We start from the raw sequence: 23,714 nt of genomic DNA, 5'->3' as shown, positions 1-23,714 counted from the left end.
ATTTACTTATCACTTCTATGCTTTGTTAATAATCCGTTTTAAAGCCGTGTTTAATTCAAATTGTATGCTGTCAGGCAATCTCTAAAATGTCTAAATTGTACTGGTGGCTATGACTTTAAATCAGTCTTTAAAATATAATTTATTAAAACGTCATAGGAATATAAACCAACTTTTAAGAGCCAAACATTGCTGAGAACATTTGTTATTAAGTAGAAATATTAAAGTATTACTTTTTAAAAGTGTGATTCTGCTAATATTGTTCCGAAGTGGCATGTACTTGTTAGTAGGCTTTTTAAATATTTAGATGGTGCAAAGGAATATTAAGAAATTTAAATCTAATTAAATATATCTGACCTTTGTTTATGAACTTACCTTTAACAGTAATTCCCATTTTCTTTAACTTTTTATACTGTCCCAAGTTCAAGAAATTGTTTTTTGCAAAAATTCTGTATTCTTAATTCTAAATAATTCTTCATAATCTCTAAAATCCTTTCTGTAACTACAGCGTAAGTTTTTGAACAGTAGGCATGTAGCTATGTACACAGTTCTTTCCATATGTCTTTTCCTTCTTGCTGCTTCATTTAAAGTTTTCACTTAAAAAACTTTATTTATATTTAGGGACTGGAAAGGTACTGTTTTCCAGTTTCTGCATCAAGTAGTCTAGATATGTTTTTTCTTCTTCTCTTTTTCAGCTTCATATAAACTATTTAATATGCATAATCTTATAAAGGAGGAGCTAAGGATCATCCATCTAATTATATTGTTTCATATTTTTAAAAATATTTATCTGTTAAAGTCCTTTGTATTTAATTTTAAGGAAAAATGCCTGAATTCATATTTGAGATACTATTCAAATTAGATAGCTCATACTCCTTTTTATCTTATAGGTCTTATAGATTTTTATATTATTCATCCAAGCAAAGGAGTTCATGCTTTAAGAAGTATAATTTCTTGGCAGGAACTACTTAAAAAAAGGAAATATTAATTTATTAACTAAATGTAAATATATTACTAAGTTAATAACATATGCTTTGCCTCCCTTCAGTTCTACATTTTCTTAAAAACCTTTTCATATTTGCTTATTTTCTGCATGAAGTGTACCGCATATGAGGCAGGGTTATTTAGTCATTTGTTAGGTATTATGTAGAAGACATCGTTTACTTAGATCTTCATTTACACTTGTATGATATTGAGTCAACTTATCTATCATAGATTCTTCATGGACTCTGAATTCTCCCATGCTGCTGCTCAGTGTTGTATAAGAATTTACATGAATTTGTTTTTGTAGGTGGGCTGTTACATAAGATTATTAAAACAACATGCAACATTTGGTCCCTAACTTGAGGATAACAAACACCAGCTTCCACTCATTTCTGAATTGGCATAGTTTTATTTAGTGTTTAACTTTATCTGAATGTCATAAACACCATATTCTTTGCCATTTTGGATGTTAATTAATAACAAGTTGTAGTTTTGACTGTTTTGCCCACTGCAGGTGACCAACTGAGTGCCATATTGAATTCCATTCAGTCACGGCCCAATCTCCCAGCTCCTTCCATCTTTGATCAAGCTGCAAAACCTCCCTCTTCCCTAGTCCACAGCCCATTTGTGTTCGGACAGCCCCTTTCCTTCCAGCAGCCTCAGCTTCAGAGTAAGTTTGTCAGCCTTACCTGCCTCATCAAGCCATTTCTGAAGCTTTGTTCTGAGTTGTTTATCAGTTACTAATTATTTATCAACTCACTTGACTGGTTTTATTTAATGAGGATGTTATCCCTTCCCACATTTTTGAAGCTTAATTTAAGCTATTTTGAGCTAAGACATTCTGCAGCTAAGACATATGTTTTTTAATCACACCTTTTTTATTAAGTATAGTTATTGAAGTATGACTGTTATGCTCTCTATTCTAATTCCAGCATAAGCAAATACATACAATAAAGCGTGTTAAGAAAAACCTATTTTATTTAAGTTTTTCTTTTACAATATGCATGACTATACTAAGCCTCAGTTATAGAGATAACTTTCATTGTTTTACACTGGATCTTTATTACTGAGAGATGCCCCAAGAGAATAAACCTATTTCACTGTACACGTGGGTGGAGGAGAGGTGGTACTGGGCAAGTTTGTTTCTTTTAAGTGAATTTGGTATCTATGAAATGTATAGCAACTTTAGGTTTCCAGATTTTCTCAAATTGTTGTTTCTTCTCTTGCTTTTTATTTTTGTTGTTGTTCTTCTTGTTTCTAATATGTTATCATTTGATTTTCGCTCTGCCTTCTAGGATTGCTCTTGCCTTTCATCCAGGATAGTAACTCACATTGATCTGGAAAATAGACCCAAACAAATTACACTTAACAGAGTGTTCTTTTTTCTTAATAACCTCCTGAGGCTTCCACATAAACATCTCAAAGCTTCTTGCAGTATGACAACAATATGTTCTTCTTGGCCTTCAGTTCATATATCAGCCATACAATATATTGACACACTCACTGAATGAGGTAGTTTATGAAAGTCCCAGTTCATGCAAATGATGTTACTTGTTATGATATTATCTACGTTAGAGTATATAGGAGTATAAGCTTTTCTAGGATTGCACTATACATTAGGCAAGTTTAATGAAATTAAGTAGTTTAGAAATATAAGTAATATCAATTTCTAGCCAGTCATTTTCTTTATATATGTATAATATTCACTTGATTGTCTCTTAAAAGAAGAATTTCAAGGAAATATAAGTGTCATGTACGTGAAATAGTTCTTTCCTTCCTTGGTAAGCATTACAGAAGAAGGAAAGAGGAGTGACAACTTAGCTTACTCATTTTATGGAGCAACATTTTTTTTACGTTTATATGTGCCGCCCAGATTACAAGAAGGTTGAAAGGTAAAGACAAGGGAAAAAACAAAAATGAAAAATATCATGATCAGTTTAGGTAGAAAATCCATATTAGATATAAAATTTTAAACAAGAAATTACCCTGATAATGTCATAGCCACAGCAGACAAGAGAAGAAGTAAGGATATTTTTGTTCTACCCAAAGGGTCATTGCAAGTCTTCTAAAAAAAAAAGTGTAATTATTGTTTTTGCTTTACCAAATTATTTAATAAAATATTTCAAAATATAAAGACCATAATAAAATCAGATTTGTCTCTCCCAAAGGATAATAGGTTTCCAACTGACATTGTATCGAAATAATTTTATGCATCTTGTGTCTGGGTGTTATCAGTACCACTTCTTCCTTCACCATCTTGGAGCAAATTTGAAATCATGGCCTAGACATATCTCAGTTACCAGTTTTCTGAATCATTGCTTGCCTGTACTCCAACAATGGGAATTAAATCTTTCTTCTAAACCTCTTAGTCTCATCAGAATATCATTGAAGTTTGACTTCCAAATTCCACAAACCAGAATTCTTAATTTTTAGTGTGACTAAAAATAGTACGGAATCTAAAAATAGTTTTAATGTTTTAGAAATAAATTAGAATGGCCTTAATCACATCATATTAAGAAAATTAAATATGGCAGAGTGCTTATGGTTAAGACTGCCTGAGTAGGGTATTCTTTCCTGAACGTGACTGCTATCATCACAGCAGCAGTTCACCTTGCTTTAGAAGATGGCTAGGTACTGAATTTCCCATTACTAATTAGTAAAACGAGAATCATTTCTTATACTTTTGTGATTCTAAAACATGTATAGAAGACGATATTTACTAATTTTTGCTTATACTGATAGTCACCATTATGTATTAAATGCTGTATTTAAGCACTTTAATACATCCTCATTTAATCATTTAAGATAATGTCCCCATCTTACAAATAAGGAAACAGAAGCTTAGGATAAATGATTTTCCCTAGAAACACCTACAGTAAAATGGTAGAGCCAGAATGTGAGGCCAGTCCTACTGACTACAAAGACCATGTTTTAAATATTCCACCTTTTTTGGGGGCACGTCTGGGTGGCTCATTCGTTAAGCATCTGCCTTCAACTCAGGTCATGATCCCAGGGTCCTGGGATCGAGCCCCCCATCAGGCTCCCTGCTCAGCGGGAAGCCTGCCTCTCCCTCCCCCACTCCCCCTGCTTGTGTTCCCTCTCTCTCTGTGTCTCCCTCTGTCAAATAAATAAATAAAATCTTTAAAAAAAAAAAAGCTTTTTTTAAAATAAATAAATAAATATTCACCTTTTTGTACTGATAAGTAATGCTGCCAAAACTGGCCTTTAATATGTGTGGGTTTTTTTTTTTAAGATTTATTCCTTTATTTGCGAGAGAGCAAGTGGGGGTGGGTGGGGGGAGGTGCTGATGGAGAGAGAACCTCAGGCAGACTCCATGCTGAGCGCAGAGCCTGATGCAGAGCTCGATCACAACCCTGGGATCATAACCTGAGCCGAAACCAAGAGTCAGACACTTTAACCAACTGTGCCACCCAGGTGCCCCAATATGTGTTTTTAAAATTTCTGACTACATTTGTTTTATCATCTAGAATATTAGTTTTGTTTGTGTTGGTTATTTTTTCCTTTATACTTTAATTTTAAGAATGCAGAATAGTTGGAAAGGAAAAAAAGATTTCCTAAATGTCATAACTCAAGTTCCCAGTTAAGTAAACAAGCTCTATGTAGACACATGAACTGCCCCACATGTTAACTTTACCTAGAATTTCTGTGAGTGTTATTATCAATAATTCTTTAGGTTGTTTTGTTCCTGAGGCATAGTTTTTCACTAATATTTGGAATTGGTATTTATTCTGGTACATTAAATTAATTTGATAATTTTTGAAATTAAAATTATATATATACACAAATTATTTCAACTGTTATTATAGTGAAATAGAATAATTAACTGAAATAAAATTACAAATTTCCCTTGTCTTATGCGTGGATAGGCATGAGAGAGAGAGAAGTGTGCATATAGGCTTTTTCTTTACTGTTGTATAATTTTACTTTTTTATTTCAAATTATTTATGTAGTTTTTAGAGTTGGTAAGCAGTTTTGCAATGAGGTTCTAGTGAACTGAGGTGGAGTATGCTATCTCTGCCTGCTTTCTGTGAGAATATCACACTGCTTATTTTCACTGTCTACTCATTCGTTTTGAAAACATAATTTTCTGTCCTATAGCCCCTGACCAGTTCTTACACATCATAGGCATTGAAGGAATATTTATTGACTGTAAATGCCTAAGATGATCACTTTCTTCAGTGTAAACTATGAATTTAAGGTCATGTATTTCTTGTTATTTTATGCTAGATATTCCAGTATTTACTCAGTGTACAGCTTCAAAGAAGAGGAAGAATATTTCAATACTAATTAAAACTGCTATAATGTGACGATACGGTGTCTAATATACTGAGTTATGTTAATTTTGAGTTTATACTTAAGCATGATCCTCCAACTGAGAAACTATTCCAAATGACTGTGTTTAACATGGGCATTTTATATCTACTGTACAGGATGCTAAATAGTTTGTTTTTATTTTTCTTGTAGAAAAAATGATAGTGAAAACAATTTACTATTCTCCCAGGCATTTTAACCATGTAACATGTAACATATATTATTTTATTATTTGTTATGTTATCTGTTACTTTGACAGGACTTTCAAGCCCAGATAGGAAACCTCAAGGTTACCTTGCAACAAGAGTTTTTCTATGACACCTGTCTGTTACATTCTTAAATGAGACCAAAATTTGCTAAATGTGACTAAAAAGGTCCACTTGAGTATCTGCATGCATATTTATTTACATTTGAGAATACTAATATATACTGAAGCCTTGTGTTTATTTAGCTTACAGAGATGAAGTGATGGAAAAGACTTAAAACTCAAATTTCCTCTCCAGCCACTTACTAGCTTTATTGAGTTAGGTTACTTGACACATTTGAGCCCTGTTTACCCCATCCATAAAGTGGGGTGCCCAGTGAATGTTATCTGAGGATATCATTATTGCCTTCTGATGCAAGCAGTTAACATCTCTTATGCACCAAGGAAGGTTGGAAGAAATCACAGCCAGAGAGAGAGATCAGTTTTATTCTCAGTGTGGAAGGAATGGCAAGAAAGAATTTGGAAAGGGACAATTGAGGTTTCCTAGCTACTTCTCAGTGTACATTTTACAGCATAACTTTATTATTTGTCTTGAGATTGATTCTTCATATAGTAACACTATTTTCAGATATTACTATGAATGTTAGTGTATAAAAGCCAGCTTTGTTTCCAAGACTGAGAGGTCCTTTCTATCCTGGATTGTAATCATACCACAAAATTTGTCCATTTACTTACCTGCCTACCTTGAAGGTATGGCACAGATGGAACCTTGGATTTATGTGACTGCTCTTTTCTTCTTTCTTCGAAAGTTAGTATCTTCTCTAAAAGCTTTTTGTGTTGGTTTCAGTTCTAGCTGTCTTTGTGCTACATAAGTTGTATCCTTCTTAAGACAGGACATGGTTATAGTGAACCTGAACAAAGTGTCTGATTTCTCTGATCAATAGTTACCATTTTTTGCTTTGCAACTAATAAGTTTGTGGAGAGCCAGATTTTTATTTTTTAGAGCATCCCCAGCCCTCTTGTGCCTCACATTATCGCTGAAGGAGTAATACTTAACCTTTTCATGGAGTTTTTTGAAGTTATTCTTTCTAAGGCCCAGGATACACACACATCAGATTTTGCTCAGAATTTTCCTATCTCAGCCATCAAAAACTCTGAAATGATACGCTTTTCCCTAATGTTATATCCCTTAACCATAGTTACTTGGAATTTACTATATATTCAGTAATATGCTATGAGTATGTTTTATGCAGGTGCAGTTATGTCTAGAAGTTATTTAGAGACCCATTGTGTTTTGGGGGTTATATCCACCTTACAGATTTTCATCCATCTTCCTTCCAACTTTCTTATCATGTAGGTTAATGTTATATTCTAATGAAACACGTGTTTCTGTTTTATCTTTAAGTTGGAAATTTTGTTCTAGCTTTCATTATTTTATAATTCATTTAGTATACTAACCTTTATGTGAATAAATTTTATTTCCTATTCCATTTCTTTAGCTCCTTTAGTATTCACATAATTCAGCTTTTTTCCTGATAAATTTACCAGGATTCTGGATTTACCGATTGTGCAGTGATACTGCATCTAAAGCTGTCCATCCAGACGGCTACTAGCTAAGAGTTTGTAATTATTACTATCACCTTATTTTAAATCCTCCAAACTATTAATAGACAGAAGTGGGAATAATTATTACACTTAATTATAATAATTGTTTTATCTGCATATTGTTCAGTTACTCACATCTTTTGACTAGGTTGAATGTTTAATTTATATATTGTCTCAAGAACCAATAAACTAGTTTTTTATATTTTTAAAAATAGATAATTTTAAAATAATTTCCAGAATATCAAGTTAGACTTAACCATTTACTGCCTATGGAAGGCGTCTATACTGTCAAAAATATCTGAAGTTCTATTCAGAGCAGAATACAAATGTACAGTACTGGGATTTAAATCAGGTGAAGGAAGTCAGGAACACTGTCCCTGTTGTTCTACCATAAGCTCAATGAAATTTTATGATCATTGCTTGTGAAGGATCTATAGAATTAATTTCTTTCTTATATTTTAAAATACATATATACACACACATCAATGTAGGTATGTATAAGCATGGACAGAATACAGTGAAATTTAAGCATTGTCATAGGTTTATTTATAAAACTTCCTCAAATTCTTTCAAATATCTGTTAGGATTACATCTAGTAATTTTACTGAGACTATAAAATCCAATTCAAATCTCCTTAAGATTGAGAACTAGACGAAAAGCAAAAATAGATGCTGAAGACTATTTCTGCCAGTTATTTGTAGTCTCCTATAGCATGTTCTGTGGGAAAAAGTCCATCAATATTACTTCCCGTCTGAGTATCAGGGATAGTGACATAGGAGATGTGATTAGACACCTGACCTCTCAGATATAATGTATTTCCAACATAGTGTCCTTTCTAATATTCCGTTTAACATTTCTGATCATTGCTTAATTGTTGACTTAACAATGAAAAGGAGTATATGCCGCTTTTTAAATCCCAGAACTGCAGTTTTGTGTGCTGCCACCAGATGGTGACATATTCTTTGATTCTTCCAGTGTATGTTCCCGGTGACAAGGTCAAGGTTCTAATATTTACAGCAAAACCACAATTTGTCCTTGTTAAACTGAAACAAGAATGTTTTCCTTATTAAAAATTAAAGTTATACTGCTTTTTTGATTATCAGTACCTAAGGAGTAATTTTTTTAAGTACAGTTTACAGTGAACTCAGAGTTGCTGTGATCAGAAAATGAACTAAGTTCCCCAGGGAACTTAATAGTTGGGATCCAAAACAAAGAAAACAAAGAATAAATGACACATAAAGAACCGTACTGTTAATAAAGGGATATTTTATACCAAACACACAACATTGACTTCAAATAAGTACCGGAGAAAAATCCCATTTTTTATATTGTTTTAATACTCTCTTCAGTGAACTACATATTGCACCCAAAACAATCAAAATTCCACCGAGGCAAATTTAATAATTGGTTGTTTTTCCTATAAAGTGAGATTTTAAAAAGAACATGATTATTTCGTTTCCAACAAATTGCCTGTAAGTTGATTGACTTTCTTTTGTGCATAGATATCAATGTATGTCTTAAGGATTGTTTCTCTTTTTAAATTGAAAAATACACATCTTTTAAAAAGTTAACTATATCAAATTATGTTCAAATATGAGCAAATTTTATAAAAATTAAATGCATAAAACAAGTGTTGTGTGTAGTCACAGCTTAATTTCTTTAGGCATTTAAGACTTTCAAAAAATGTTTCTTGTTCGCTGTGAATCATACCTAGGAATTCAATCTCTCTAGGCTTTGTAACATATTGAAAAGACTTCAAAGCTGTTCTGGCTTCTAAACCTTTTCCAGGAGTTTGTCCTTAAACCTCTAACATCTTACCCTACAAATTGCCTTGTTTTTCACATTTATGTTTACAGGTGCTTCCAATTAAGATAGTATTCTGATTCCTTCTCCTGTGTCCTCCTGTTAAACCCTGTCTTCACAGACTTTAGCAAGCAAGCCACAAGACTGTATCCTTACATTTGCAGTTTGAATTCCCCTTGAATTAACTGTTCCATTCGAAAGCTGGTACCCTCCTAACAGATATTTTCAGTGACAGTTGCAGACTTTGTATTATATGAGATTTAAATAGCAGAAGAATTCCTTTTGCAGTGCTTGGTACCTTTGAGATTTTATAGATTTCAAAAAGAAGGTTGCCCAAAAACATTAAAAATTTAAGATTTTTTTTTTTAACTTAGATGAAGATGATTTGAGGGCGTGTATGCCCCATCTCTCCATGCACTCCTACCTTTCTCTCTTGAACCACTGCAAGGGGTTCTTGCAGTCATCCTTATTCACAGAAATTACTCTAGTCACTTTTGTTTGTCAGTGCTAAGATCTCATTGTACTTGATCTGTCAGCAGTGTATGACAGAGTTGATCCCTCTTTTTTTCCCTGAAATACCTTCTGCTGGATATTTCCTACCTCATTGACTGTTCATTTCTCTTTTCTGCTTCCTCCTCTGTTCTTTCTTCCTAGGAATGTCCCAGGGCTTTGTCTCTTCTGGACCTCACTCCCTAATTGGTCCTCTCCAGGCATGGAATGTCACTTAGCATCTGCATGCTTGTGGCTCCCAAGTTCATCACCACTTGATCTAGTATATATTTGTTTGTTGCCTCTCCTTTTACCTGAAGATAAACTCCATAAGAATATGGACTTTATTTCTGTTCATCATTTTATCTTCAATTCCTAGAACAGTGTCTGACACGTAATGCATAGTCAGTACCTTGCATGGAAGGACTTCTTGGCTTATGAGTAGTTCATGTTTAATCTTGGCCACACTAATAAATCAGTCAACTATTACTTTTTCTGCATTGAGAAAAGTGTATGTTGTATCCAATTTTTTATTTCAGTAACAAGAAAGTTATCTCCTTACTACCTGAATTTATTTTAGCTCAACTGATTACATTTATTTTCATTGCCATGAGTTAAAATTTTAAATAAAATGGATTTTTTTTTCAGATTTAGATAGAGCGTTTTTTTAAGATACTACTTTTAAAAGACTACAATTTAGAAGTTCTATTAATTATTTGGAAAAAAGATAATTTAAGTACTTCATTTTCTGCATGGTAAATCATTAATGTGTCTAACATTTTTCAGTGACTTATAAATTTGCTTTGCTTTGTTTGTGTTACAAAACTTTTTATAAACAAAATTTGGTATCTCAGTAATAGGCTCTACAGAACAGTAGCACTAATATTTCCCACCAAAGGTGGACTTAGAAAAGTAGTCAACCGTAAGTGTTTCCATACATACTGGAAAAATCCTATAGTCATGTGTCCATACAGAAAACTAGGTGACAGTAGCTATGCTAAACTGTAAGTAATATTTCTGTATCTCCCACTATTTATAAAGGAAAAAATTTACTTATAAACTTTTATTTATAAGTAAATGAGCACCAAAGAAAAGAAAACTGAGTTAAAGAAACATTAGTCTAAAAAGGAATGTTCATATTTGGTTTATGAGAGCAATAAGCCTTACTTAACTTTTAATGCATTTGGAGCTATCTTTATTAATTTAAATCAATTTGACCTTTGTTTTCCATTTTAATTTTAGAGAAATATAAACCTGTTGGAAAATTTAGCAAAATATAAACTTTTTACTAAGGTGATTGTGCATACCATTTGAAATGCTTTGTTTCTGCTTGTGTTCTCTGCTGAATTTTTTTTTCCATTGAATCTGTGCTGCTTCTTTGCCAATGTTTTCCACTATAGAATCTCCATCTCACAACCTTGCTTCTCGCGAGCGCATTTACAAAACTTATGGTGTAGCTGGGCCTGCCTCTGCTCTCTCATCTCTGTCTCACAAACTCAAGGGTGGGTATGCGTGCATTCATGGATGGGCCATTCGTAGTGAACATAGGAGGTTTCAATAAAGTTTTATTAGTTCACCTCAGTCATTTCCATCCCATTCCATTTTTTTAAGATTAAAGTTTATCATTTTATTTAAAATTTGATATTTTGGGGTAATTTGTGTTGTATCTATTCAATATTATATTATTAATTATCCTATTGATATGCATGGTTGTTATATTTATAGGTTAAATATTGTTTTTACTTAATTTCAGACCTATATAAGGTCTTAAACAAAATAGGTATATAGAAAGAAGTGCCTGATTTGGGGGTTGTAAAGTCAGTATTATCAGAACAAGGTGGTATATATGTGTAAGGCATAAAGCATATTGTGATCTGTAAGAACATAGTATCTCATGTGACAGGGTTAGTCTTAAACTTATTTTTCTGCTACGGAATGTTAAATCATTTTTCTGTTTCAGTTTCTTATGAAAAACACTTTGATAATTAAGTTGAAGTTTTTTAGTTTAACTTAGGTATCAGGATAGATATACATATGTAGATATGTAGGTCTAAACCTACATGTCCTGTCTGGCATTGAGTCTTCCTTATAGCATTTTCTTAGTTACTTAGTTTTAAGATTTTAAATTTAGAAATACTCAAACTACTATGACAACTGGTAAAATTTCAGGTAGTTTAAAAATACGCTTTTGGTCTTTTACAAGACTATAGATGCCTACTCATTTTTTTGTCTTAAAGTAATATTTAATTAAACTTGAAATCCTGTATTTTAAGAAAATTTTACCAAGTTATTTTTGCACCAGTGGTTAATGTATTGCAGAAGTTTTTCAAGTAGTTTTCCTTTTTCTGAGAAATCGATGAGACGTTTTTACATTTCTCCTTTTCACAGTTGACAGTGATACTATATATTCCTATAGGATAATAAGTAGTATTGTAGAACCTGATCTCTACAGTATATAGTGTGGTGTGACCTGATACATAGCATGGCGTAGCCCAATAGAGTATTACATTATGGTATGTTAATTATAGTGTAGGATCCCATAACCTGATGATTTATGATTTTGGCACAAAAAAATTATACAGGTCATTAGTGAATGGATATGTAACATTTAACATGTTTAGTAATTTGTTTGAATGTACTAAATTTCCATCCCGCCCTGTATTATTTTTTCTTCAGAATTCCATTGAGGTTAGACAGTTTTTGCCTCCTATGACTTAAACTTACATACGATAAATATAAAAAAGTAAGCTAAATTAAGTGATGAATGTGAAAGTATTATATATGCTCTAAATATTTTATATTTATTGATATTTCTTATATTTATTGATATTTCAAGCAGCTACAACATGACAGTTTTTCCTAATACTTACTACATGCTCCAAAACTTTTTAAACCCAAATGAAGAAAATAAACATCAATTAGCAGCACATGGGTCTACGATACTTAACAAACATGACGCTCTTTTTAAAAAATATATGAAACACATTTTGGAAAAGTAAATTTTTCAAAAGGATTTGTTTATAATTTGGCAGTTAACAGTTCAGGTAGAAATAACTGCATTATTTATATATTTGGACTCCCAAAAGGTATGTAGCTGTGACCACTTACAGATCTTGAGAAAATATTCACCACTGCTAGAGGCAAAGAAACAAAGTGTCAGGCGCCTGTACCCTCTCCATACAGCAAACATTTTTGCTCACATGTGACAAGTAGTGTTCCTGATATTTGTAAGATTCCATTATTCAGCCAACCACAGAGATGTCCCTTTATGAGGAATTGCACACCATTGATTTAGAAAGCAAACCTGTTTCGATTCATGAACTGATCTCTTAGAGAAAGGACTGGCAAACTGAGATACTGTTTACTTATTTGCCTGGTTTTACTGTTACATATCGTTCAGCTTCTGAAATAAATGTGATGGTGAAAGCACTTCCAGCTGTCAAATTAGTAACAAAAACTAGTGCTCCAAACATCACACATTGAAAATTAGTGGAAAGGACTAGACTGATACTTAATTCTACCAAATACAGTTTGTTTATAAAATTTGCTCTGTGGATCTACTATTAGATCGGTAAGATGAGCAGCAGTTTGCTAAACTACTTTTGCACAGTTTGAGAGCACTTATTTGTCAAGATTTTACTTCTTTTTATCTGTGCTCTACCAAGGCAGCATCAGTATCTAGAATTTTTTTTATATATATATATTGTGATTTTTTTCACCACTTTTCCCTCAGATTAGCCTGGTGTCTTACACTATTTTTATGCAAAGAACACATACTACATATGATAAATGAAGTTCATGATAGAATGATAAAGAACTGTAGAAACTGAAGAGCATTATATTTAGTATATTTTGCTCATTCAAAGAATGAGAATAATTATTCTGAACACTGTTATGTTGCAGTTAAAATAACTGTTCCATTCATTAATATGCTCTAGAGACGCCATTTGCCATATTTCGTTATTTTACTACAGAATTATAAGACTCTCAAGCATCTGACCCTTACATCGTAGTGGCTACAGTTAGCTTTCCCTGTGGCCTTGGCAGTCATAATTATAAAAAGTGGATTTTCAGGGAATCTGAAATTTGGGAATAGCAGAAGAAAAAAGTATTTATTGAGCATGTGCTATATTCCAGGACCCATTCTTGACATTGTATCAGTGAAGAGTAACAGACAAAAATACCAGTCCTTATGGACCTTCCATTAGGAGGGCAGATTCTAGGCAATACTGTCTTGACCTGTAGACAACTAGAGTGTAGACTACAAACACCTGTGTGCACTTGCACATGCCCATGCACACACACACAAGCCAGCCAAAAAACATTTCCCTACATTATCCAAATTTGTTTGCATCCCTTTTGCAAAAAAGAGAGATACCTGCAATATAACCAGTTGCGAGATCCATCTCAATTTACCACATACCCTTTTTCAAAAAATATAAATACTTCTAGCAAGTTTTATGGGTTTTCAGTCTTTATTACCACTTGAATCACTTTAATCGGATTGCTTTTCTCCTGACAACTAATATTATGTGCATTAAAGGGAGATGTTTTTATTTTAGGGAAGAAAGGTGATGTTGTAGGTTGACCCCTTACTGGTGACAAAGACAGCCTGGCTCCAACGCCTCAAAGGAAAGCATGAGGAAGGAGAGGCACTGCATGAGGGCCAGGATGCCAAAAACAAACGGTGTCCCTGTGGAAATATCTAGTGCTCTGCCTGAGAAAGAGACTTTTTTTTATCCTTTTTTTCTGTTATTTTCCTGACTTCTTATTTCAGGGCCCCATGCTTCAGACTTGTACTCCTAATTCTGAGGATCCCACCATTTTTTTTTCCAAGAAGACACAGCTCTAAGTTCTAACCAACTAAACTTAATGAACTAAATAAACTTTTAGAATACAATCTGTTTATAAACAATAAGACTGCCTGAATTACATGTAATTAAATAATAACTTTCAGGCATTCATATATTAATTATAAATTCTAATCCAATCATTAGTGTTTCCTAAGCAGCTCTTTATCGGCCTAATTGTGTGTATTTCTGTACTTGAAAATAATAAGTGTATCTATATATAAATTCAGTTTCCTAATTCAGTAAGATCTGTACCATTACCCTAATAAGGATGTGAGGTATGACTCTACTGGAAATTTAGCTCAACTACTTTATATTTTAAAATACATAGGTTTTAATTTCTTATTCAAGAAAAGTAATAGTTATGGTTTTTCTTTTTGGTCTGTCCCTGAATTTAAATTCTAATGAATAATTATACTGGCACTGAGATTCAAATAGCATGGATAATTCATACTGATGCATAGGTATTATTTGTTCAGTCTGTTGTACATCCATGAAAATAGTTTTTGGTGGAAATGGTTGTATAATGATGCAATAGAAATTTTACAAGAAATATTTCCCTTTTTTCCCTTATTCTTCAAGTATTTTTGTCTATGACAATATAAATTTTTTAGCTGTGTTTTTATTCAATATTTAGTGGCTATATTGTTAGTAAATTATAGTTTTATTAACAATTTTCACTATGAAATGGACCATACAGGTGACCGAGGAACTATCTCAACATCTTCTAGACCAGTCCCTACATCAGGAAAATCAGAACTGTCCTCTAAACACAGCAGATCTCTTAAACCTGATGGACGTATGAGCCGGACTACTGCTGATCAGAAGAAGCCAAGGGGTACAGAAGGCTTATCAGCTAGTGAATCCCTTATGTTGAAATCTGATGCTGCAAAGTTGAGGTCAGACTCTCACAGTAGGTCGTTGTCTCCCAACCATAACACCTTGCAGACACTAAAATCTGATGGGAGGATGTCTTCTAGCTTTAGAGCTGAATCCCCAGGACCAGGTTCTCGGTCATCATCTCCTAAGCCAAAGACTCTCCCAACCAATAGGTCTAGCCCATCTGGTGCTAGTTCTCCACGCTCCTCCTCACCACATGATAAAAATCTACCTCAAAAAAGCACTGCTCCTGTTAAAACTAAACTTGATCCTCCTCGGGAACGTTCCAAATCAGACTCTTACACACTTGACCCAGATACCCTACGCAAGAAGAAAATGCCCCTCACAGAACCATTAAGGGGGCGATCAACATCACCAAAACCAAAAACGGTACCAAAGGATTCTAAAGATTCCCCTGGATCCGAAAATAGAGCTCCTTCTCCCCATGTGGTACAAGAAAACCTTCACAGTGAAGTGGTCGAGGTCTGCACTTCAAGTACTTTAAAAACAAATAGTCTAACAGATAGCACCTGTGACGAAAGCAGTGAATTTAAGAGTGTCGATGAAAGTTCCAATAAAGTTCATTTCAGCATAGGAAAAGCACCACTGAAAGATGAACAGGAAATGAGAGCATCCCCCAAAATAAGTAGAAAATGTGCTAATAGGCACACCAGGCCCAAAAAGGAAAAATCTAGCTTTCTCTTTAAAGGAGATGGATCCAAACCTTTGGAGCCCGCCAAGCAAGCCATGTCTCCTTCCGTGGCTGAGTGTGCCAGGGCAGTCTTTGCCTCTTTCCTGTGGCATGAAGGCATAGTACATGATGCAATGGCCTGTTCTTCGTTCTTAAAATTTAATCCTGAACTTTCCAAAGAACATGCTCCTATAAGAAATAGTTTAAATAGCCAACAGCCTACAGAAGAAAAGGAAACCAAATTAAAAAATAGACATTCATTGGAGATATCATCTGCACTGAATATGTTTAATATTGCACCTCATGGACCAGATATATCTAAAATGGGTAGTATCAACAAAAATAAGGTGTTGTCTATGCTTAAAGAACCGCCTCTGCATGAAAAGTGTGAGGATGGGAAAACCGAAGCCACTTTCGAAATGTCCATGCACCACCCAATGAAGTCCAAATCTCCTCTTCCCTTAACTTTACAACATTTAGTGGCTTTTTGGGAAGACATCTCTTTGGCTACTATCAAAGCAGCTTCCCAGAATATGATTTTTCCAAGTCCCGGTTCTTGCGCAGTCCTTAAAAAGAAAGAGTGTGAAAAAGAGAATAAGAAGGCCAAAAAAGACAAAAAGAAAAAGGAAAAGACAGAAGTTCGACCCAGGGGTAATTTGTTTGGTGAGATGGCCCAGCTGGCCGTGGGCGGACCAGAGAAGGACACCATCTGTGAGCTGTGTGGAGAATCCCATCCATACCCAGTGACCTATCACATGCGACAGGCTCACCCAGGTAAACGGTATTACTGAATCTATAAGCACTTTGTGTTAAAAAAAAAAAAAAAAAAAGAGGGAACTAAGTCACTTCTGACTTGAGCTGCTCTATGAATTATGTTAAAGTAAAGGGAAACTGTTTTAAAGTGCATCAGTATCAGTTTTGTGGAAAATAGGTAAAGAAATTCTGATAGTATGGTGGCAAGGCAACTCAGTACAATGGTATCTTAATGTATCACATTCTGAAACACTGTTTATTTTTGAAATGTTTTATGTGTTACCCAAAGGGTGCTGTTAAGGTATCTAACACAACAGAAATAATGACCGGTCCATACACATAGGAAAGATCCCAGTATTAGGTCTTCTTTGATTTTAGTGTTTTTCTGTTAAAAGTTGCAAATTAAATTAGACTATACTGATTTCCTTGGTCATTTTCCTATGGAAATGATCTCAACTATTTAGTCAGAAGACTGTATTTTTTTTTTTACAGATTTTATTTATTTATTTGAGAGAGCGAGTATGATAGGGGAAAGGGTCAGAGGGATAAGCAGACTCCCTGCTGAGGAGGGAGCCCGATAGAGGACTCGATCCTAGGACTCCAGGGTTGTGACCTGAGCCAAAGGCAGTCGCTTAACCAACTGAGCCACCCAGGTGCCCAGAAGACTGTATTTTAGGTAAATGTAAGGATTTCTATAACAATTGATAAGTATTCCAAAATTCACCTATTATGAGTTTGGTTAAATTTTTTTTCTTTCTACATATCATACATGAAATGTTTTGTGAAATACATGATTCCTTGAAATATATTATTCTTACAGAATATTTTGTCCAGTCTTATTGGCATATGTCAATAAACCTAAATGTACCCCCATCTTAAATTTCTTTTTTTCTACCTGTATAGAGAGAGTATCTCCAGTATTTTAGGCATCATTTAATTGATTATTTTTTGGCCAAGTGGGCTATTTTCCTGATGCAGTTAATAGCCTGAAAAAAAAGTCAGATACTTTCTTCAGTATTTTGCTTACTTTGCAAAGGTAACTCATCATTCATGTATAAGCATCAAGGATCAGACTGTTAAGGACACTTAAAGTGTATTTTTGCTCTTGTTTCAAGGTTGTGGCCGGTATGCCGGTGGACAAGGTTACAATAGCATTGGACATTTTTGTGGAGGATGGGCTGGTAACTGTGGTGATGGTGGCATAGGAGGAAGCACTTGGTATCTGGTATGTGATCGCTGTAGAGAAAAATATCTCCGTGAAAAACAGGCTGCTGCAAGGGAGAAGGTATTTTTATTCTGTTCTGGCTATACTGTTCGCGATAAGAATAAATCTTATAAAATCCCTTTTTATCATTAAACAATATCAGATAGCTCCACGGAATGGATATTAAAGATCAGCTTTTATAACAGGAATAATATTCAGGTTTAATATTTGTACTAGGTTAGTTACTTTTAATTACAAAAATAAATCATACCTTGGGATGATGCAAGACAACTAACCAGTGCTGTGGCGCATACGTTACTGACAAATGTGTCCTGTGTAATTCTTCACTGTTAATGGTGTGCTGCTCTACACATGTACCTAGCTTTCCCTCTTCACCTTTATCTCTGAACTCTCCCTCTTTTCCATTCTCCTTTTCCTTTTCTGCTCTTTATCTCCTCTCTTTGTCTTAGCCCTTAATTATGTTGTAGGTCTATGGGAACTAGAGGCACACCTAACTAGAAATTTTGCCGAACATACAGTGCACACCACACACACACACACACACACACACACACACACACACACTACTTACCCTTTAAAAAAAAAAAATTACATTTAGATTTTCCCAAAGAAAGAAAAGAAATAGTTTGTGTTCAAAATAAAATAATTTCAGACAGCTCAGGAAAAGCATAAAGTGAATGTTATTTTTGGTAATCACTATTATTATTTTAAAATAGTTCTATAAGTGTTTAATAATTTTTATTAGAAGCTCACAATACTTAGGCTAAGAAATTAAAATTTGAATCTAAGTAGGAAAAGATCACTGCAAAGTTTTCTTTGCCAGGTCAAACAATCCAGGAGGAAACCAATGCAAGTCAAGACTCCTCGTGCCTTGCCCACTATGGAAGCTCACCAGGTGATTAAGGCGAATGCGCTCTTCCTGCTCTCCCTGAGCAGCGCAGCGGAGCCAAGCATTCTGTGTTACCATCCGACAAAGCCATTTCAGTCTCATCTTCCCAGCGTGAAAGAGGGCATTTCCGAGGATCTTCCTGTTAAAATGCCTTGTCTCTACCTGCAGACATTAGCTAGGTAATATAACTTGGTGGTTGTTTTTTTTAATCACTTGGGATTAGTAGCCATTGTTGATTAATATCATGCTCTGAATACCCACACTACATTACCTTTTGTGTACAATAAAGAGACCTCCAGGAATTTATTTTGTGAGTTGCCTTGACCAATATATGACTGGTAGGGTACACACTTTATGGTAGTAAGGATTTTTTTAAAAACATGTAAATACTCTATCAATTTGTATTATTAATACAAAATATGTCATAGAAACTAAGACTCTAGCTATCTTTTACTTTTTGGAAAGCTGAATTCAGTCTATTAATAGTTGGAAGTGCTGAAGTGGAAAGAAACAATTTGCTATCGAAATCTTCCTTTTTTTTTTTTTTTTTGAAGTATTCATTCTGTTAGCATTTAAATGTTAGTTAGCTGGGTACCAACTTTGTTCTAGACCTTGAAGATACCAAGATGAATGTAATAAAATCCTGACTTCCATGTGCTCACACGCTGGTGGGAAGACAGACCTGTAAAGGAAACATTTAAAATGTTTTATGAGGAGTTCTCTAATAGAAGTATGCATAGGATGCTCTTAGAGCATGAAGGATGGAGAGTACCTGAATCTTTCCAAGGAAAGAAAGCAGTCTTGAAAGATAAATAGAAATCAGTCAAGTACGTGATGAAGGAAAGCAGTTCCTCACAGTAAAGCACATGTGTGAACACAGACATGAAATAGCATTGCACATTTAAGGAATCAGAGGCTGGTTAAAGCATTGGCCACTGGGAGAAACATATGAAATGCCCCAGAAGTAGCTACCTGAGACCAGGTAATGTGGGGCTCTGTAGCCCATGCTAAGTTTGGATTTTATCCCACAGGGAAAACGGTTAAGGAATATTAAACAGGGAAATACATGAACTGATTGGCAGTTAGATCACTCTGCTTCAAACATGGAAATTTCATAAAGGGTATAACTAAAGGTGGGGGAAGCCTGTTGATAGTATACTGTTTTCCTCTATTGGCCTTGAGTTGTACAGCCTATACTTCCGTACATTATACACTGGCATTGTAAACAGACTTTCATATACCAGATTCAGACTTTTTTTCGACAGCTGTCAAATGAAGATTTCTGGAAATTGCCTGCAGGAATGGCTTGCCAACAACAGTTCCATTTTAGCAATGTTGTCCTCTCTATAGCAGAATTATATAGTTTTTTTTTTAATTTTGTACTTATTATTTTGATAAAATGAACAGGAAACAAAATGAGAATGTCATACTAAATGCATTTGAAACCGAGGTGGAGATCATTAGGTATGCCAAATGTAACAAATCTTTAGCTTCAGTCAGACGACTTAGGAGACTTAGGTTAACAACTCTCTGTTCAGTTTGAAAAGGAAAGAATCAAATTGTAAAACATGTTTAAGAATATGCCACTGTACCATAATCATGGATTTTATATTTTTAGCCCTCTGGGGAATGGACACCCACACCCACCCCACCCCATGGAACATTTCATGGGTCTAATCTTTCTCAAATATGATTCTTACATATGTTCCTACCAAAAATGGTGAGTGTATTTCAATAGTCCATGCAAGAAACATGAGTCTGAACCAAGGCAATGATGATAGGGAGTCAGAAGAGAGGAAACTTAGTATTCATAGGGCTGAGTGGTCACAGCTGGTCACAGTTGAGGACTGGCCTACCACAACTCCAAGATACTTGGGCCCAGGCACCTGGATAATTGGTGGGATCATTCACCAAAACACTAGAGGATGGAAAGGTTCTCAAAAGAAAAGAAAATGAGTTCAATTTTGGGTTTGAAATGTTTGTGGTACCTGGAATATTTATGTGTGAAATTGTCAGACTTTTATTTACTCCTACTTACATCTATGAGTATTTTAATATTTCACCCTTATAGTTAAATGTGCTGCTTTTACTTTTATGAAAGAAATTAAAAGTGAAAAGTATCTATGGTGCCATCATACTTGAAGTCACTGGATTTGATTTAATGCAGGCATCATCATGAAAATTTTGTGGGCTATCAAGATGACAACCTCTTCCAGGATGAAATGAGATATCTACGTTCAACATCTGTACCTGCCCCGTACATATCGGTAACACCTGATGCAAGTCCTAATGTATTTGAAGAGCCAGAGAGCAATATGAAGTCTATGCCACCAAGGTATTTCACTTCTCTCCTCTCTGTTGAATAGCCAGTGTTTGGTGGGAGAAAGACTTTGAACTAAAAAAGAATGCTTTAGAAGTTCTTTTGTATGTCCTTCCATCTCAAGAAGGACATTGAGTCAGCTCTGCTGTTAGAGCTGTAAGAAAAAGCATACATACATGAATAAGACGAAGTCCTTGATAGCAGAGGCAGACTAGTTGGAGAGAAAAGATCAACTAATGGAAGTAATAATGAAGGATTCCATTGTATGATATTGTATCATTGAGTGCTGTAGTAAATCAGACTAGAGAAAGATCAGTTTGAGGCAGTGCTTAGAGAAAGTTCCATGAGAGAAGTAGCACCAAAAATAAATCTTGAACTTACTGGATTACTGCATGCAGTCTTCTCCCACTTGCTTAGGTATGGTAGTAACATCAGTGTAAAGACCTTCTTGAAAACTGAATAGAAGCATATAAATATAAAGCAGAGGGAATTAGGGTACCACTCTGACTTTTTGGAGGAGGAACTGCATGATAAAAATTCAAAGATAGTCTCACTAGTGTCGATTGAGAAGCTTATAAATTTAGTCAAAGATTTTCATTAACTGTGTGGAGTTGGATTATGTTGGCAATGATTATCAAAAAAAGATGGATAATAGAAATATTTTCTAGTAAAAATCAGTGTGGCTTGTTGGCTAACTAGATAATGAAAAGGATAAGTTTAGGATAGCATCAAGATATCAGGCATGAGTAATTGCATACACATTATCATTGGGAAGGAAGACATTTGCTGAAGGAAGAAAGAATGTGCTTCTTTAGATATGTCACTGTGTTAATACTATGTGGTTATTATTATAACTAATATAACAGACTTTAATACACACAGTAGAACTCATATATCCAAGTGAGTATTTTTCCACTGAAAACACTTGCAACATTTCCCCCCAGCTGTGTGGATTATTCATCAGAGTTTTTTTGAGCTGCTTTTAAAATTTTCTCCAAAGAGTACAGTGTAGCCTTTTATATCTTTAAAGGTAATAAAGTATCTCTAAAGGAGATAGATTTTCTGGAAGAGTCAGAAACCATTTTGAGACTAGTCTGATAAATGTGATTCATTGGGTTGTTATTACCCTTTAGGATCAAAATTAAGTGGCATAAACTTCTAGGTAAAGACAGTGAAAAGAAGTTTACATATATCTTGGAATATCATAGAATATTCTGTGTATCATAGAATATCATAGTCAAGGTAAAATCCTCTAACATAGAAGCCCCTAGTATCATCACTAGTGTCACAGAAGAAAGTGGAAATCTAGGGAATCCTATTCCCACAGTGCCATGCTGCAGCGAAGCAGCAATCCAAGGTGCCAGGGAATGTTGCCACAGAAACAGGATACACACCCAACTCAGTGGAATGGTTCCTGGTATAGAATATTCAATAAAGGGCGCCTGGGTGGCTCAGTTGGTTAAGCGACTGCCTTCGGCTCAGGTCATGATCCTGGAGTCCCGGGATCGAGTCCCATATCGGCCTCCTTGCTTAGCGGGGGGTCTGCTTCTCCCTCTGATCCTCCCCCCTCTCATGTGCTCTCTCTCTCATTCTCTCTCTCAAATAAATAAAATCTTTAAAAAAAAAAAAAAGAATATTCAATAAAGCCTCAAGTTATCCCTGGAAGGAAAAAAAAAAAAAAAACAGGTGTCAAATAGTGTGGAAAAGGAAGTCTAGGGAAATCCACTGATACTTTATCAGAACAAACACAGGACCTAGACAGAGCTGCCCACTTTAAAATATTATCAAAAGGAAAATAAATAGTATGTCATGAAAGTCAGATGAAGAACCCAATCTGAAAGAAAAATCTCTCAAGGAAAAAAAGAATATTTCTGTAAGTACTCTGTTGTACTGGAAAACTTGATAATGACATATATTTAATGAAACAGTGTGAGAATGAATTAAAAGGTTATATCACAGAGCTAAGAGGACAGACTGAAGACCAAATCAATACCATTAAAAGACTAATAAATTAGAAACATTTAGAATAGTAAATTGAATGACTGACATACAGGAAAAATTTGAGATAATCATAGTAAGTAAAGAGTAAAAGGACAAATAATTATAGCAGTTAGAATGAAGATAACAGACATGGAAACAGGATAGTCTAACATAAGAATAACTGGTATTGGGGCACCTGGGTGGCTCAGTGGGTTAGGCATCTGCCTTCAGCTCAGGTCATGATCTCAGGGTCCTGGGATCGAGCCCTGCGTCGGGCTCCCTGCTCAGCGGGAAGTCTGCTTCTCCCTCTCCCTCACCCTCTGACCCTCCCTCCTTCTCGTGCTTGCTCTCTCTCTCAAATAAATAAATAAATAAATAAATAAAATCTTTTAAAAAAAGAATGACTAGTATTTTTAAAGTAGAAAAACCAACCAATATAATTGAAAATGTATCTAAAGCTATAATATAAGAAAAAAATCCCCCAAATGATGAAGTATTGAATTCCTAGATTAAAAGGAAATTTTTATACCAGGTGACTATGAGGAATAACTGAACTTAAAAAAAATTGGTTTTTCAACCATTTGGAGTCTATTTTTGTGTGTGGTGTAAGGAAATGGTCCAGTTTCATTCTTCTGCATGTGGCTGTCCAATTTTCCCAACACCATTTGTTGAAGAGACTGTCTTTTTTCCATTGGACATTCTTTCCTGTTTT

General features: G+C 34.6%; 2 protein-coding genes across 13 annotated transcripts in view; one reads left to right on the top strand and one right to left on the bottom strand.

The window, feature by feature from the left end:
- Positions 1-23,714, bottom strand: part of SCEL (sciellin) — a 732,032-nt gene that overhangs the window by 486,523 nt on the left and 221,795 nt on the right. The gene's annotated exons all lie outside the window — the stretch shown is intronic.
- Positions 1-23,714, top strand: part of MYCBP2 (MYC binding protein 2) — a 254,870-nt gene that overhangs the window by 188,587 nt on the left and 42,569 nt on the right. For 8 of the 12 annotated variants that reach the window (XM_081815062.1, XM_081815063.1, XM_081815067.1 and 5 more), the window contains 5 exons: positions 1,472-1,651; positions 14,966-16,609; positions 17,704-17,873; positions 18,637-18,881; positions 20,870-21,037. In XM_081815062.1, the coding sequence (XP_081671188.1) occupies positions 1,472-1,651; positions 14,966-16,609; positions 17,704-17,873; positions 18,637-18,881; positions 20,870-21,037 (2,407 nt within the window). The remainder of the gene's footprint in view (positions 1-1,471; positions 1,652-14,965; positions 16,610-17,703; positions 17,874-18,636; positions 18,882-20,869; positions 21,038-23,714) is intronic. The other 4 variants (XM_081815070.1, XM_081815060.1, XM_081815066.1 and 1 more) reach the window with 2 other exon arrangements.

The sequence above is a fragment of the Leptonychotes weddellii genome, chromosome 3, assembly GCF_054177405.1.
Source record: "Leptonychotes weddellii isolate Sample4059 chromosome 3, ASM5417740v2, whole genome shotgun sequence".
NCBI lineage: Eukaryota > Metazoa > Chordata > Mammalia > Carnivora > Phocidae > Leptonychotes > Leptonychotes weddellii.
This window is presented reverse-complemented; position numbering and strand designations above follow the sequence as displayed.